The following is an 18337-nucleotide window of genomic DNA, read 5'->3' on the forward strand; positions in this document are numbered from 1 at the left end:
TTTAGTATCTCACCTTAGCTCTAGCTATGATAGAGACTTCACCGAAGAGTAATCCTCCAAGTGATGATTCAACGAACTTTTTGATGGTGACCTAGATGGTCTTGTAGCTTTTCTTTAGCTTTTAAAGTGATGTGTGGTATCCAAGTGTTGACTTTTGTACTTTGCAAGGATCTAAGTATCACACTAGACCCAAACTTCATTCGTTAATCTCAAACGCTTCGGCCAGATTGGAGGTAGGATCCCCATTTCATGCCTTGTATGGAATTTCCTCACAAAGGAGTCCAAAAGGCTTTCCCTATACAATCAAGTACATGAAGAAACCCTAGAAGGCAATGGGTTGTTGAGGATAGTGATGCTTAGTCATGAATGCCTTTCACACAAAAAGTCACCTAGCATGGACACGAAGGTAGTGTGGTGAACAAATGAGGCAATTGTCAAGGATGACGATGCCTACTCACATGAATGCCTTTTACATAATAAAAAAAGTCACCTAGCATGGACATGCACAATACACTATTCAAATGTGATTTCCTAAGGATCGAACCCTGGTCTCCACCATAAAGAGTCACCTAGCATGGACATGTGCAATATACTATTCAAGTGTGATTTCCTAAGGATCGAACCCTGGTCTCCACCATAAAGAGTCACCTAGCATGGACGTGCAGTACACTATGCAAATGTGATTCCCTAAGGATCAAACCTTAGTCTCCACCATAAAGTTTTTGAGCTTTGTCAATTAGCATATTTCAGCTTGTTGATTTTTAAGGAAAATAAATGCACCAATATTTTGGGTGATTACTCATGTGAATAGGGGATGCACCCCCTCCTTTGAGAAACAACGTGACAGGGATGTCCTCATCTAACTTTAATTTCACACTTCATGAACTTTTAGACTATATGATGAAATTTTTAGAAAAATTCAAAAGTTCAGAAAGATGTCATCTAAATTTAATTTACAATTCATGAACTTTTAGACTATTATGAAATGTTTAGAAAGATGTCCTCATCTAACTTTAATTTCACACTTCATGAACTTTTAGGCTATTATGAAATGTTTAGAAAGATTCAAAAGTTCAAATAAAAATAATCACTTGGGCTTCTTTTAGGACTGATTTTTATTTAATGATTAAGCCAAGTGGCTTGGGTGAATCCAACTTTTTGGCCCTTCCAAATGGCTAGAAGGAATTTTTTAAAAGATTGAGTAGCACCTAATTTTCTTTGGAAGGTTTGAAAAGATAATATATTGATTAAATTGGTTACATAACACCCACTTATTGATTAAATTGGTTACACAACACCCACGTATTTGTGAGTATGGGCACATTCTGGGACTTTGGGATAGACTTGTTGATTGAGGCACATGTTGCATGGGGGAGGAATGTCAAAAAGAAGTCAACTTGGTGCCTTTACACATATAGTAGATGTCAGTAAAACATTCTCGGAAGGAGGTCGTCAAAAGCTAATGGGAACGGGAACCGTACGAATGGCAAAAAGCGTTTCTCTATTCGAGTCTAAGAGCGGGACTCTAAAACCGTGTTAGACTGCAGCTCGAAAACACACCAAAAAGTGTTTCTCTGTTTGAGTCTAAGAGCGGGACTCTGGAGCCCTGTTAGAATGTGGCAAGATGTGATGACGATGAGAAAGCTTGGGCGGGCAACATTGTGCGTCCGTGTGTCTCGTATATGTGGGGACCCAGCACACAGGTGTGTGAAGCCAAGCCTCTTGGCCATTGAGGTGTGAACTAGACTTTAAATTTTGAAAATCTAAGAAGCCAAGTGAGGAGGGCGGGCTAGAGAAAGGGGATTGGGCAGGCACCGTATTGTGACCGTTTGAAACCAAAGGGGGCCGTTGAGTTGACAGGGGGAAGTTTGTCTCAAGCAAGACTTCTTACAATAAAGAGGCATCTCTCTCTCTCTCTCTCTCACACACACACACACATACACACACATACAGGTATACTTGCTAGCTGCAATTCCTCTAGCTATGGCTTCCTTCACATTGCTGCATGTCACTCTCCTCTCCTTGCTCTGCCTCCTTCCATCCTCAGGTGATCAGCCCACTCAATAATCTCTCTGCATTTCTCACATTAGCATACTTAGCACCCAATCCTTTCTAAATAATTCTGTGTTTTTATGGCCCTGCAGCTCACAATGCCATCAGGAACCCTCCAGCTCCCAATGTAAGTTCCTCCAATAAACCTGTTTTCCCTTGGTTTTCCCGCATCCTTAATGCAGAATTTGGCACCGAGAATCATTGGTTTTCTCAAATTCGGAAATTTGGGTATTCTTGTCTTCAATCGTTTCCCCATTGATGATAATTATTAAAGCCTAATCCGGTCGATAGAGTTGTTAATTGAACCCACATTGGTGATACACAATTGGCATGCAGTTAGCATCAATTTATATCCAGTTAGAATCCCAAGGTCCGTTATATTTAATTTAGCATCTAGAATCCCAAGGGACCAGGTACGTTCCTCATGTTTTTACCTCCAAATTCCCAGCAGAGACATTCCTTAATACGATGCATGTATGTGAATGTGAGCTCTGTCAAATTCATACCTTAGTAAACCTTTAGTGATGTATGTCATCAATGGTGGAGTGAGTGAGTGAGTGTGTGTGTGTGTACGTGCGCGCATGTATATGCGATTCTATGTGCATACATACATGGCATGTATGCATGTATGTGTGAATGTGAGCTCTGTCGAATTCATACCTTAGTAAACCTTTAGTCATGTATGTCATCAATGGTGAAGTGTGTGTGTGTGTGTGCTCGTGCATGCATGTATACGTGATGCTATATGCATACATACATGGCATGTATGCATTTACGTGTGAATATGAACTCTGTCAAATTCATACCTTAAGTGATGTATGTCATCAATGGTATGACATCAATGGTGCAGTGTGTGTGTGTGTGTGTGTGTGTGTGTGTGTGTGTGTGCTCGTGCACGCATGTATACATGATGCTATGTGCATACATACATGGTGTGTGTATGCATGAATGAATGAAGGTGCGTATGCATGTGTGTAAGCATTTACGTGTGAATTTGAGCTCTGTCAAATTCATACCTCAGAAAACCTTTAGTGATGCATGTCATCAATGGTATGCCATCAATGGTGCAGTGTGTGCGCTCGTGCACACATGTATACATGATGCTATGTGCATACATACATGGTGTGTGTATGCATGAATGAATGAAGGTGTGTATGCATGTGCGTGTTTATGTGAGTGAGTTCTAAGCTCCTGCTAAGCATGCATACATGTTTTACTGTATATATGCATGCATGTGCATGATGTTATGCGTCCTGTGTCGTAGCAGCAGCAGCAGCAAGGAGGGCAGAAACTATGGTGTGTGGCCAACCCCTCCGTCCCAGATGCAGAATTGACTGCTAACTTGAACTTTGCCTGTGGAGAAGGGGGGGCAGATTGCAGGCAGCTTGAACCCGGGGGTGCATGCTACAACCCAAATACCCTCATCTCCCACGCCTCCTACGCCATGAACCTGTACTACCAGGCCCATGGCCGCAATTATTGGAACTGCTACTTCCAAGGCACTGGCCTTGTGGTCTTCACAGACCCCAGTAAGTCTCCAACAACCCCTTCTGAGTGGGTTCTTAAAATCAAATACCCTTCCTAACATACTATGCTTTTGTTGATAACTCGTTCTCTCTTTTCCATATCTTACCTGTCCTTGCAGGTTATGGCGGCTGCACCTACCCACCTCAGTAGTTCTGTTTTGAAGATAGCAACGATATTTTGAGGAGCTTTTTGCGCAGCTCCAATTTGACAATTACTGTGAACTGTTTTCATGTCAGCCACCACAGAAACCTGCATTGTCTTCATGTACATGTACTTATAATATGAGGTTGTTATTCTAACTTCTACAATCCTGTCTTATTTATGATTAATGATGACGCGCAGTTTACAAATCACTAATCTCCCAAATATGTCTCTTCTCATCATGACCTGAATTAATGTTGGTGGCTAGTGCTTAAGACTCCAAAAATCGGATTGATGTTCATTTCCAAATACCAAATTGAATGTCTCAAAAAAAAAGAATAATTTATGCTTTTACTCTCTGAAGTAAAAGTTGAGTGTATAATACTTATAGCCAAAAGCATCCACCAAACACCAAAAAATATGTAAGGCCAATAAATCTCATAAGACACCAAGCAAATCTCATGTATGTGAGCCAAGCGGTGAAAATGTCTTATTCTTAACACCAAGAATACTACATGAGGCTTCAATGAGGAAGTCATTTTTTTAAATTTATGATCACTATTTTGGATTAAAAATATGCATAGAAAAATGCATGAGACACAAACAGGAGGATATTCTTTTGAAAGCTGACACTACACTCTCTTGTAAAAACTGCTCAACCCGGTTCTAATCCGAAGTAGTTTACATCATTCAAGGCATTCAAGACCCCACACAAAAAGCCAAGACAATATTGGCATGTAATTTTTAACAAAAATTAAGCATGCAACCTGAGCAAGGCTCTCTCCCTCCCCCCGACACCCCAACCCAACAAGAGTGATGCAGGAAAATCTATTGTCCTTGTGATATACATTACATTTCATCTGAAAATTAATTGACCTTGTGATAGCCTCTCATAGTCATCAACAAAGCACACACAATTCGAAACTAGACAGCTCAAAACTATCTTGTGAAAAAAAGAGTGAAATCCTTGAAACAAACAAATTAAACAAACTTGATTAACATCAGCTAAACAATACTACTGTGCTCCTTAAGTTCATAAATCTCATTATTCATAATAGGTGAAAAATCTTAAGTTGCTCAAATTGTTTGCACCATAAGTGCTAGCAGAATCCTGAAGCATCTTATTTTTGCATAAAGAGACGATAAAAATAATCAATCATTATTACTACAATGTCTTTCTTCAAACTTCGAGTCGTCCTACTACTTACATGTCAATATAAATGAGCCGCATAGCAAAGAATTCTCTGCTGTCCTGGTAACAACAGGGTACCAGACTCATCTGAAAATGAAGTGCCTCAAAAATTAGATAAGAATGACCTTCCCACTAGGCCAGCCACCAGCCACCACCAAAACACACTGTTAAAATAGAGCTTGCTGGGATTATGAAGCCAAAACAATTTTGGGAGGGGCCCAGCAAAAAAAAAAATGATCCCTCAGGATTTCTGAGCATCACTCAACGATAATGATCCAAGCTGATTGGTTGCTGCTACCGCTTGGGCATGGTGCAACACCTCCATGGCCTCCCCTACTTTTGCTTTTAAGGCCTCCGGTGACTCGAGAAGGTGCAAAACCTCGGTCTGGTCCATCTCCAGAAGCATGCCAGTCACTTTCCCAGCATGATCATGTTCTAACTGGTCAACCAATGGGTACAGTTGCTCACCCAACATCTGAAGCCCCACAATCCAAAAGTAAGTACGAAGTTCAAGAGAATACTCGAACTCCAAAAAATTTAGTACAAGGTGATTCAAAAATGAATGCACACCGCTCTATGCTGCTCGAGAGGAGCTGATGCCAGTGCAGATGCCAGTGCGCTAATCGGTATAGGTTGTGGTAAACTTGTATCAGCTGCTGGAACTGGTATACTACCGATTTCTAGAGGAACCGGAAGCATGCTGCCCATTAGTCCTTGAGGAGAAACAACTGCATCCGGTGTGTTCCGTGCATTCGGCATGTAGCGGAAACCACGATTGTTATTGCGAAGGTACTAGCATCAACACACAATGGTACAAAATCAGCAAGTTATACAAGCAAAAGCCCGAAAACTTCGATACCAGGTGCATGTGTGAGTGTGGTGGATGTGGACCCATATGTGGGTATGTGCAGGTCCATATGCCCACCGCCCGCTTGCATGCCACGTGTGCTTGTGGCATGTTCACATGTGTGGGGACAACATATAGTGGTATCAGACTTATGTCAAGACCTTCAAACCTCTCCACATTAAAGTTCTTTCCACCATGGTAATGGCCACATGAGTTAAGTAGCATCGGCTTAAAAATTAGTATTTAACTTTTGAGGTTACCTGCTGCGGCTGTTGCTGTTGCTGCTGTGGCTGTTGCTGTGAATTGCCACGTCTTCCCATAAGCCTCTGCCCTTGCTGTCCTTGCCTTTGCATCATAGGAAGAAAAAAATTTTGCATTGGTGCTCCACCAGGTCGTAGACCCGTAAGCACCTGCTGCTGGTATCCATATCCAGCTGGCTGTGGGAGGGGAGGGAAAGAAAACTTCTTAGAACGTCAATTTGATTACATTTTAAAAGACCCAAAAAATCACCACTTATCTCACTAAGACAATGACCACAAGTTGATTGAATACAGAAAACAACTAGACTTGTTACTAGCAAAATTTGTGAAATCTTCCAAGCATAAGATTGGACTATATCCAAGATTGAACAACTTAACTTGGAACATTTTAAACAAGACAAAACAAAATGAAGAATACAAAGAAAAGACAACATAGAGATAAAAGTCAAAGGTTTGAAATTGTTTAATTCAAGAACTTTCAAACATAAGTCATGTCACATTAATGAAAAAGGGGAGAGAGAGAGATTTTATTATTATCTTAAAAAAGATCACAAGGGTCTATTATCATGGTATACATCCAGAGTACAACTACCATGCACGTCGGCATGAGGCGGTAGAAGACCCTAGGGGTCTTAAGCCAAATCTGTAGTACAGAAAAAAATAATATTCCAACCAAACTAAGAAAATCCTAATGTTGTTTGTCTACTGTTCCACGAGGATGCAACGGTCTCAACAATAAACAGAGAGCAAGAATGTAGAACACTCATGCCTATGTGCTAGGGTTTTCAGAGATAGAAAGACTGCAGCGGAATTACATAACACACACAAGATTCCGAAAGTACTAATGTGTATTATGTACAAGAAAGAGGTGTTACAACTGTACTCCAATTACAAAAGATGACTGAGAATGAAGACATCAGTTCTCAGTCCGCACACTGCCTAAATTCTCCTTGTCACCATTTGGCCACCCAAGTGGTCCTCCTCACTCTCATCCCCAATCTTGTCACCATTTGGACACCCAAGTGGTCCTCCTCACTCTCGTCCCCAATCTTGTGTCGCCCTTACAAGGGGGGAGGCATACTTCATGCTGTCCGTATTGTGGCCGCTGCGTGCACAGGATGCCTGACTCGTGCTTTCTGGAGAGCCAGATGTGTGCCCGAAAATGCCTGTGCTTTAAAGTTCCATGAAAGGAAGGTGCTTCCATGGCAAAGTTGCACGTGCACACATGTTTGCGTGCTTGAAACTGTTTTCATGTGAACTCCCTACTATGTGTGTCCAATTCACGGGCACGGACCGCACACCCGTAAAGTTTAAACCCTGTATGAATGCCCTCTTTTCTAATGAGATTTGTGGCATGTGAACAGGTGTGGTAAGTATTGGATATCCTCTACACTTAATTCATTATATAATGTAATGTTATAACCCTTGCAAGTTGACACCCATTAATAAGTAGGTGGACATCTATATCAAGTAGCCAGCCCCTTTTTGGGCTTGAGGTGTGTGTGGGCACCCTTATGGTGTTAGCAGTCATCTCCTGTCTCTATAGTATACACTAGGGCCTCTGTTGTGGGTGTGCCCGCCCATTTTAGGTGTTCCCCCATTTTTCCTCACTTTCCATAATTTTTTCCATTTTTGCTGGGTGTGGGAGGACTGTATCTTCTGACTGATCTGGTGCTACCCGACTTGAGCCTCAGTGCTGGCCGACTGATTTTTACCTGGCCGACTGGTCTTTTTGCTGGTCGTGAGCATTTATTGCTGCTGTCGGCTGTTTATGGGCTGGCCAACCAGCAGCCTGGGGCCATATATATTGGCCCTAGCCCCCACACTTCCATTGTATCATTTCCGGGATTTTCCAGTGTATATAGCGAGTTTATACAGCTGCTCTCTCCCTCTCTAATCTGCATTTTGCTCTCTACAGCAATTGTCTTCATTTCCGCTGTGCATTCTGACATGGTATCATAGCCCCAGGTGGCTTGAAGCTTGGAGACGGTGGGACCTTGAGGGTTTGCTGATTTGTGGTGCTGATTAGAGATTGCTTGGGCTGTTCGGGAGTTGGAGATAAGGTAGAAGGCGGCCGTCACCATCGGACAGCCACCTTGCATACTATTTGCAACCTCCTCTTCATTTTTTTTCCCACCCACCCTCCCTTCACAAGACCTTGTGAACCCTTGAGATGGCAAACTTGCTTGAGATGGCTGAGAAGCACGTGGAGATCCCTACTCTCCCCACATTCCCAATGGATCGACAGTTGGACGGGACCAACTATGGCATCTGGAAGGTTATGGAGTCTTATGACTTGGCTGATTTCATTATTGTTGGTGTTCCACGGCCAAAGTTGGAGGACGGGGAGCTGTTACCCTCTACTCGGAAAGAACGGGAGACTCAAGCACAATTGTGGGATCGTGTCAATGACCGTGTGCGTTCTTTCATCTTCCTTAATTGCACACCACAGGTGATTAATCATATCAAACATATGACGCTGGCCAAAGGGATTTCGCATCATTTAGCTTCTCTATATAACAGGGTATCACCCATGAAGCGGATCTCCTTGGAAGTGCAGATGCAGCTGATGGATCCTGCAAAGTCTTCGACGATGCAGGAGCACATCAACAAGTTGTAGGCTCTTCAGCAAGAGGTTCTTCAAGCTGGGAAGGAGATATCTTCAGAGGACATGGCCATCAATTTGCTATCTCATCTGACCTCTCAGTACTCAGCTTTCTACTCCTCTTTGATCACCAATGGCAGGCTCAACACCATCACATGGGAGGAGTTTGTGCCTATGGTCTTGGACCAAGAAGAGCATTTTACGAACCCTCCACAGGGTGGAGGTTTTGAGGCCTTGATTGGCCAACGATCGCAAGGCCGCAATAAGGGCAAAGGGAAGTCTTCATAGGAGAAGTCTTCTGAGCAAGAGCCCGACGTGGATCGTGACGCCTTGAAGGCAAAGAGAACCTGTAACAATTGTGGCGAGAAAGGCCACTATTGGCAGAAATGTCCTAAGTGGAGCATTGAGCAGGGTGCAAATTCCTCAGCATTAATCGTGAAGACTCCAGCTTTTGTGCACTTGGACATTATGGACACCGGCATTTCATCCTCTTCGAGCAGGGAGGCGGTTGGACTCACCGCTAGTGACACTCGGGACTGGATTCTAGACAGTGGTGCTTCCAAGCACATGACTCCTTCCTGAGAGTTATTACAGGATCTTCGGAGGCACGCAAGTCACATCCTGATTGGTGACGAGTCCACTATCCCTATTCACAGTGAGGGCAGGTTAGAGATTGTTCCCGATGGCAGAGAGGGGAAGCATTCCTCCCAGGTTCTTTTTGTCCCACTCTTGGTTTTCATATGTTGTCAGTGCATGAGGTTTGCAAGATTGGTGTACTGGTGGAGTTTGAGGAGCATTTTGTTGCTCTCCGGGACAAAGCGATAGGCCAGGTTGTATGGGAAGGTGGAGTGGAGAATGGGATTTACAAACTCTCAGCACTCTCTTTTAGGTTCTCAGTTAGGTGATGTGTGGCAGTTTCATCATGACCACTTGATGTGTGGATACGCTGCAGCAAACTTTCCGAGACCAGATAGTGGATGGCTTGCTAGATGTTGGCAGCAGTAGGCAAGAACATTCTAGTTCTTGCGTTCGTCAATCAGAGGAGCCTTTACAAGTGAACTATGCTCTGATGTCTCGTATCAGTATTGGGGACAAAGAGCCTCCTGCAGTTGAAGCTCTTTCCCAGGGGACTTGTAGGAAAGCCAAGCGAGTGGCAGATGGTGACTTGCAGGTGGAGGAGGATGTTGAGCAGCCTCCAGGCTTTGAGGTTCCGGGTTCAAAGGGGGTGGTTTACAGGTTCCGAAAGGCCTTGTGTGGTCTTTAGTAGGTTCCCAGGACTTGGCATACCAAAGTTATAGTTGATGATCCTTGTGAGCAAGTTGATGCCTCTTTGTTTCGGAAGCAGTTTGGTTCATTGATTTGGTTGTTGACCACCAGATTGGACTTGAGCTTCCCGGTAGGGCTGTTTGTTAGCACATTCATCCCCAGTTTCTGCTCATATTTAGTGTCCCCTTGTGGTCCCTTTTCATGGCCCTTGGTTGTGGGCTGGCCACCCTATTTTTGTACATTTTTCTAGGATTTTTCCCATGTCAGGTACCTTTTTCCCAGTCGGCCAGCAGATCCATGTCCAGCCGGCCAGTTTCTCATGTCTAGTCAGCCAGCCCCTCTTACCTATAAATAGGTGGGCTGGCCTCCCACTTTTCTCATAGTCTAGTCTTTCTTTTTGTTCCCTCACTTATGATACTCTTCATGTCTCTTGCTTGGGACTGTATCACTTCAGTATATTCAGCATAGTTGCTTCATATCTCTCTCTCTCTCTCTCTCTCTTGCACTCTCTGCTCAGGACAAACTAGTGCTTGTTCGCTTCCGCTTTGTGCACTCATTCATGGTATCATCGCTCCAGGTTCAGCATTAATTTGCTGCCCCAGTCAACGTTAACTTTCTGCCTCAGATCTGCCTCAGTTCTCAGCACCTTAACATCTGCGTTTTCTTCTCAGTTCTACTGCTGGTCGGCTGGCTTCTTCCAGCACCTCTCCACTACAGATTCAGGTCTTCCCTCACTGGTTTGATCTCTGAGATTCCCTTCTTCACCTGTCGGCTGCACCTTTTCAGGGCTGCAGCATCTATCTGAGTTTTCTCCCTACAAGTGGCTCTTGCAATTTTTGGTGTTCTAAGTTGCGGATTGGTGGCTTCTGGTACCTATGGTGAACACTCCTTCTGAGATTGTGCATTTTTCTGAGATTGAGCCCAAGCTCTTGTGATGGCTGCCCCGACTATACTTCATATGTTCTCTGAGTCTACAAAGTTGGATGGCTCCAACTACACTTTGTGGAACGTGAAGGTGAAATCAGACTTGCGTGGCGTGGATCTCTGGGATTGGCTTGTTACACCTGCCAATGCCACCCCTCCCACCCTTGCTTCTGGTGGTGTGACTCAAGCACAAATTGATATTTGGCAGGCAAATGATTGTTGTGTTTTCTCTTTTCTAATGTTGAATTGTCAGGATTTTGTTCTCTCTCATGTGCATACAGCAGACACTGCACACGAAGTTTGGAAGGCATTTGCAGATCTTTACCAGATTAAGTCTCCGGGATGGATTTTGGAATTGGAAAAGCAGCTTATGAACTTGTCAGTTTCTGCCTTTCTCTACAAAGGCGGAGCTTGGCCGTCCTCCTACCGGATCTACTCTTCTTTGGTGTGACAATCAGAGTTGCATCGCCATCGCCAATAACCCTGTGTTTCATGCTTGTACGAAACACATTGAGATACAGTATCACTATGTTCGTGAACGGGTTCTTGCTGGAGATTTGCATTTGGAGTATTGTCCTTCAGCGGAGAGAATGCAGTAGATTTGTTCACCAAGCCGTTTTCTCAAGCTTCCTTGGCTCCTCATCTTCGGCTTCTTGGAGTACATTCAACATCTAGTGCTGAGAGGGGGTGTTAGCACATTCATCCCCAGTTTCTGGTCATATTTGGTGTCCCCTTTTGGTCCCTTTTCATGCCCTTGGTTGTGGGCTGGCCACCCTATTTTCCTACATTTTTCTAGGATTTTTCCCATGTCGGATACCTTTTCCCAGTCGGCCAGCAGATCCATGTCCAGTCAGCTAGGTTCTCATGTCTATTCGGCCAGCCCCTCTTACCTATAAATAGGTGGGCTGGCCTCCCACTTTTCTCATAGTCTAGTCTTTCTTTTTGCTCCCTCACTTATGAGACTGTATCACTTCAGTATATTCAACATAGTTGCTTCATATCTCTCTCTTGCACTCTCTGCTCAGCACACTTTAGTGCTTGTTTGCTTCTGCTCTCTTGCTTGGGACTGTATCACTTCAATATATTCAGCATAGTTGCTTCATATCTCTCTCTCTCTTGCACTCTCTACTCAGCACACTCTAGTGCTTGTTTGCTTCTGCTCTATGCACTCATTCACTGTTGAGCTCATTTTTGCAGACGCCTTTGAAGACTCATTGGGACGCAGGATTGCGGATCTTGCGGTTTTTGTAGCGTATGAAGGATCTGAATGGGAGAGAGAATTAGGGTTAGAGTTCATGTGGGAGACATACATAGAGAAGAAGGGAGAGAGAGAGAGAGAGTTGTGGGGATAAGTCAACTCATCAAGATGAGTGTGTGACTCCCCTATCACACATGTATATTGCACTAGTACACATAGTGCACTTAGTACATTAAAAGTACTAAGTGTACTATGTACTATAACTTATGGGCTTGTACACACTATAAGGGTGGGCATAATGCCTTTACCCCAACAACCTCCCACTTAAAGGCAAAGTGCCCTTAAATGAAGGAAAAGAAAAAATCAGCATGTACATGATAATATACAAGGCCATATCAAGGCTGAAACTGGCCTCATCCAATGCCCATCAAGTGTCTGCAATGAGCAAACCGCTCCGGAGGCAAACTCTTTGTCAACAGATCAGCCGGGTTGTCATCCGTATGAATCTTAACAAGCTGAATTTGCTTGTTCTCTATCACCTCTCTGATGAAGTGATACTTCACATCCACATGCTTCGTCTTTGCATGAAAGACAGGGTTCTTTGCCAACTGGATGGCACTCTGACTGTCACAATGCAACAATGGAATATCCCCTGTATAGCCCAAATCAACCACTAACCGAGATAGCCATAATGCCTCCTTGCAAGCCTCTGTGGCTGCAATATACTCGGCCTCTGTAGTAGATAAGGCAGTGCACTTCTGCATCCTGGATATCCATGACACAGCACCTCCTGTGAATGTAAATACATAACCGGTAGTAGACTTCCGGTTATCTGGATGACCGGCATAATCCGAATCCGTGTAACCATGCACTAATGCATCCTGTTTGCCAAAGCAAATGCACATATCCTGTGTGCCCTTCAGGTATCTCATGACACCTTTCACTGCTTCCCAATGCTTCTTGCCAGGGTTGGCCATGTATCTAGAAACCACTCCCACTGCAAATGCAATGTCCGGCCTAGTAGCAACCATGGCATACATGAGACTGCCACAAGCTGAAGCATACGGAATCTTGGCCATATCAGCCCTGCCACTATCTGACTGTGGGCTGTCCATAGCACTGAGTTTCACATATGGAGGCAAAGGAGTACTAGTCTTCTTCCCCCCGTCCATATTGAACCTCTGCAAAACTTTGCCAATGTATTCCTTCTGAGACAAATACAACACATGCTGATTTCTGTCCCGAAGTATCCGCATACCCAAAATGTGATTTGCATCACCCAAATCCTTCATATCAAAGGTTTGATGCAGCCTCTTCTTCAAGGCATCCATCTCCTTACGAGATTTCCCGACGAGATTTCCCGGCAATCAACATATCATCAACATACAAGATGAGGATCAATAGACTGCCATCCAAAGCTTTCTTGGTGTATAAGCAGTGATCTATGTCACTTCTCCTGAATTTCTGGGATTTCATGAATGTATCAAATTTATGATACCATTCCCTTGGTGCCTGTTTGAGCCCATAAAGACTTTTTTTCAGCTTGCATACAAGCTTCTCCTTTCCATTTACTGCATAACCCTCTGGCTGCTGCATATATATCTCCTCATGGAGATCACCGTGAAGAAAAGCAGTCTTCACATCCATCTGAATCAAATCCAGATCATCATGAGCAACCAAAGCTAATACAGCTCTAAGTGTGGTCATTTTGACCACTGGAGAGAAGATCTCATCAAAGTCCACACCATATTCTTGCTTGAAGCCCTTAGCCACTAACCTGGCTTTGTATCTTGGCTTTGCATCAGGTGCAACTTTGAGCCTGTAAACCCATTTGCATGGCAAAACCTTTTTGCCTGCAGGCAAATGCACCAACTTCCATGTTCCATTTTTGTGCAGAGAATCCATCTCTGACTTCATGGCACGCTCCCAAAGAGCCTTGTCTGCCCTCTGTAAAGCCTCCTTATAACATGAGGGCTCCCCACAGTCAGTAAGCATCAAGTAGTCAACCCCTGGAACAAACCTGTCAGGGGCTCTGGAGGGTCTTGTGGACCTCCGTACCCAATGACCATCATTTGCAGGTTGCTGTCCAGCCTGCATATCACCTATTGGTGGCTCCTGTTCCATGCCCTAAGGCTGAAAAATCATGCCCGGTATCTCCTCTAACTGTGGTATATCCATAGGGATATCTTCTGCCATCTCTGGCTGTCCATTTGGACCATTTTCAGCACCATTTAAGGGCTGGTTTTGCTGCTGTAATGGCTGATTTACAACCCTTGGTTGTTGTCCATGATGTCCATCATCATCAAAGATGACTCTGCTAGGCTCCTGTTGCCTTGCAGGCTCCTTATACATGCATGTTTCATCAAAAATGACATCATTGCTGCGTATAATCTTTCTATTCACGGGATCCCAAAGTCTATACCCCATTTCACCTCTGTCACCATATCCTAGGAATATGCATTTGTGAGACTTAGGATCAAGTTTGGTGCGCATTTCCCTGCGTATGTGCACGTACGCAACGCAACCAAACACTCTCAAGTGCTTGTATGACGGAGGCTTCCCTGTCCATACTTCCTCTGGCACTTTCCCACCAAGCCTCGTGTTAGGTGACCTGTTTATAAGATGAACGGCTGTCATAACAGCTTCAGCCCAAAAACCATGAGGTAACGCAGCATGTGACAACATAGAACGGACCTTCTCCTGAATGGTCCTGTTCATCCTCTCTGCTGTCCCGTTTTGTGGAGGATCATAAGGAGTAGAGAGCTCCCTCTTGATGCCTTTAGCATCACAAAAGTCCTGAAACTGTTTGGACATATACTCTCCACCATTGTCGGAACGCAAAGCCTTCAGTGTTTTGCCAGTTTGATTCTCAACATGAGCAACAAACTTCTGAAACACTGAGAATGTATCACTCTTCAAACGAAGAGGATAAACCCACACCTTGCGTGTGGCATCATCAATAAAAGACACAAAATATTTTGCCCCTCCCAAAGAAAGCTGAGGCATCTCACATACATCTGTATGCACAAGCTCTAACTGAGCATCTTTCTGTCCAAGAGCTTTCTTGTGGGGGCACTGTAGTTGCCTACCATATATACAATGCTCACAAAACTGAAAACTTGAAAACTTTAGAGAAGGCAAGTAACCCAAACGAGACAATTGCTCCATTCCTTTGACACTCATGTGTCCCAACCGGCTATGCCACATAGAGATTTCCGGCAGCTCGGTTGCATTTACATTAGCATGGTGACAAACACCTGCATGCATGAAGTAAAGAGTGTCCACCTTAGAGCCTCTGGCAACAACCAGTGAGCCCTTACTAATCTTCCACTTTCCACGACCAAATGTGGTAACATAATCAGCATCATCAAGCTGTCCAGTAGAAAGCAAGTTCTTCTTGATCTCAGGCACATGCCTGACATCATGGAGCATAAGCTGTGAGCCATCTGAAAACACAAGCCTCACATCACCTCTGCCAAGAATCTTGCATGCATGGTTATCACCCAAATAAACCACTCTTTCATTGCCAGCAGTATACCTGACAAACAAGTCTCTGCAACCTGTGACATGAAAGGAGGCACCTGAATCAATGATCCATGAGTGCATACCATGACCATCTCCTGTAAGAAGTGAATGGGCATCAAGTGAAGACGTGAATAGGACTTCATCCTCACTGTCACCTGCATGTGACACATTGACTTCTTCAATCTTGACTCCACTTTTGCCCTTTGGCTTTACATCTTTGGCTTCATCTTTGTCTTTGTCTTTGCCTTTTCCCTTTTCCTTTTGATCATTTTTCCATTTGTAGCATTGCTTTTTAATGTGTCCCTTCTTGCCACAATAATGGCATTCCAAGTCCTTTTTGGAGCGGGACTTGCTCCTTCCCCGTTCTTGGCTTTTACCCCTTTGCTGGGATCTCCCACGTGCATTCATTGCATTTGACTTTCCAACAGAGTTGTTCTTCCTGTTCATGTCCAAATGAGTGAAAATCAGACTTTTACAGTCCCGAACACTGCATACAACAGTCCCGAACAGAAATTGGGCAAAAGCCCCTTGACTGCAAGCTAATTTCTGAGGATTCAAGGCATAAATGTCTTGCCTGCTGCTTTGCCAAGCTCAACAAGCATAAAATCTTGAAAAGCCCCTTGATTTAGGATCAATTGCTGATCATACATGGTACATTGACGCACATGAAGGCATCCAGAGTCTTCGAAATGCTTCCCCTTGGCCACATATACATCCAATACATGAAAGCCCCTTGATTTACAGGCACATTGAGTGCTTGTCAGGCATCAACACATTGTCCACAGCATCAACTGCGAGTGCCTGCATGCAAATCAACTTAATCGGCACAAAAGCCCCTTGATTTGCACTGCAATTTGCTGCAATTTTGCCCGAATGTGCGATTTCTCACATCATACAGCATGTATGAATGCCCAATTGCACAAATACATCAAAAGCCCCAAATTTTGACATCCAATTTCCTGCAAATTGATCCTGGTTGTGACCAATGTCACCCAATTTTGCCAATTTTGCTCAGAAATTGAGCAATTCGGCACCTGTACTACCTGCTCAATTGATGATTGTATTTGCTCAATTGCAAATCCAAAAAAAAAAAATGAAGCATGTACCTCGTAAATTTCTGAATTTTTCGTTGCAGAAAAAAAAAGGATGATGAATTTGGTGCTGCTGCAGAAATCTGATGCTGATGGCCCTGCTCGTTGCTGTGCGTGTACGGATGGCTGGCTGCGCCTGGTTGGCTGAGCAGCCTACGCTGCTGGCTGGGGTTCGTGCAGGTGTACCGCACACTGTGGCAGCTCCGCAGTCTGCCTTCGCCTACTGGTTAGCGCTTCTACACGCTTCTGCTGCGTTCACATATTGCTGCCTTCGCCGCCTCCGCCTGGTGTGAACAAGGAGCAGCTCCGTCGGGTGATTAGCCACCCGCAAGCACTGGCCCAGTGCGAGCAGACCCTGACCAGAATAGGACTGGCGAGCAAAGGAAGGCCAGTCGCGTGTAGTGCTATCCACTAGGCAGGCGGGCGTCAATACAACAGGCGAACACGCCTACAAGCGAGCTCCTAAAGAACACGCCGACTCGTGAGAGGAAGGCCAGTCGCGTGGTGGTGGTGCGCGTGAGTAGGTTGCCGGGCTACCCGTCGCACGTCGCCGAACTTACCCAGGGCCAGCGCTGCTGTTGACACGAACTCGAATCCAGGTACAACGCTCACGTATTGCTGCCCAGCGCTGACACCTAGTCGACGTATTGCTGCCCAGCGCTGACACCTAGTCGACCTGCTTGCTGGCGGCGTTTAGCTCCTCACCTGCTGCGAGCGCTGCTGCAATTGTCACACTGCCTACGACTTGGTTTGCCCTGTTCTGCACAGGGCAGCTTCACATGTGCTTTAGCACCTACAAGAGATCCTGCCCACGCAGCACACACAGGCGACCAGTTCTGATGCGGCACGCAGGTCCGTACAGTACATGCAGGCTCTGATACCAGTTGAATGGGAGAGAGAATTAGGGTTAGAGTTCATGTGGGAGACATACACAGAGAAGAAGGGAGAGAGAGAGAGAGTTGTGGGGATAAGTCAACTCATCAAGATGAGTGTGTGACTCCCCTATCACACATGTATATTGCACTAGTACACATAGTGCACTTAGTACATTAAAAGTACTAAGTGTACTATGTACTATAACTTATGGGCTTGTACACACTATAAGGGTGGGCATAATGCTGAAGTCGGTGGTCGTGCCAGAACACAATCTAACCATCCAAGGATGCCCCCACGCTAGGATACGGTGTGTGTGGACAATCTGAATCTGATACCAATGTGATATGCAGCGGAAGTCTTTGTATTGGAAGATCCTGTCACACAAATGCTCACACCGTCTTCTGTATCCTGAGTTTCGTGAGTTTAGCAATCCACTTTAATACTTCAAACTTTAAAAAGATGAGAGAGAGAGATATGAGAACTGTACACCAGATTGGGTCCCAAATTACCCACTGAAGGGCTCCCTATCCCGATAACGAGATAGTATTTGCTTTATTACTTTAGAGAGAATGACTGTGGACTGTAGATAAGCCAAATGCAAGATCTCGGAGGATCTGAAGCCTGGCTGAACTGTACACGGCTGTAGAAACACCTCGATGAACTGATCTCGAGCCTATGCACTCTTCCCAAGGGCATGAGGAAGGGCTGCACACCTGAGCCTGAGAAAAGAAGATGGTGGACTGTTCTAAGCTATGTTAGAATGCTGTAAATGCTTATGAATGATAGAATCTCTTTACCAGATGACTCGTGTATGCCTAGATGATGCACTGAAT

The 18337-nt window shown here is 44.6% G+C and overlaps 2 protein-coding genes across 5 annotated transcripts in view; one reads left to right on the forward strand and one right to left on the reverse strand.

The window, feature by feature from the left end:
* Nucleotides 1-1909: 1909 nt before the first annotated feature.
* LOC147616923 (major pollen allergen Ole e 10-like) lies at nt 1910-3929 on the forward strand. Of its 2 annotated transcripts, none has more exons than XM_086776314.1 (4): nt 1910-2047; nt 2145-2179; nt 3317-3581; nt 3698-3929. In XM_086776314.1, exons 1-4 carry the CDS (start codon nt 1984-1986, stop codon nt 3727-3729), a joined length of 396 nt encoding a protein of 131 aa, XP_086632440.1. In that variant the 5' UTR covers nt 1910-1983; the 3' UTR covers nt 3730-3929. The 2 variants fall into 2 exon arrangements, with proteins under 2 accessions (XP_086632440.1, XP_086632441.1); XM_086776315.1 differs by having other exon boundaries at nt 3320-3581.
* Nucleotides 3930-4747: 818 nt separating this feature from the next.
* LOC147616924 (polyadenylate-binding protein 2-like) overlaps nt 4748-18337 on the reverse strand; it is a 49363-nt gene continuing 35773 nt past the window's right edge. For all 3 annotated transcript variants that reach the window (XM_086776564.1, XM_086776566.1, XM_086776565.1), the window contains 3 exons: nt 6020-6196; nt 5483-5704; nt 4748-5387 (listed from right to left, as the gene is read on the reverse strand). In XM_086776564.1, the coding sequence (XP_086632690.1) occupies nt 5154-5387; nt 5483-5704; nt 6020-6196 (633 nt within the window). In that variant the 3' untranslated portion in view covers nt 4748-5153. The remainder of the gene's footprint in view (nt 5388-5482; nt 5705-6019; nt 6197-18337) is intronic.

The sequence above is a fragment of the Cibotium barometz genome, chromosome 37, assembly GCF_041138505.1.
Source record: "Cibotium barometz isolate CiBa-2024 chromosome 37, ASM4113850v1, whole genome shotgun sequence".
In the NCBI taxonomy this organism is placed as follows: domain Eukaryota; kingdom Viridiplantae; phylum Streptophyta; class Polypodiopsida; order Cyatheales; family Cibotiaceae; genus Cibotium; species Cibotium barometz.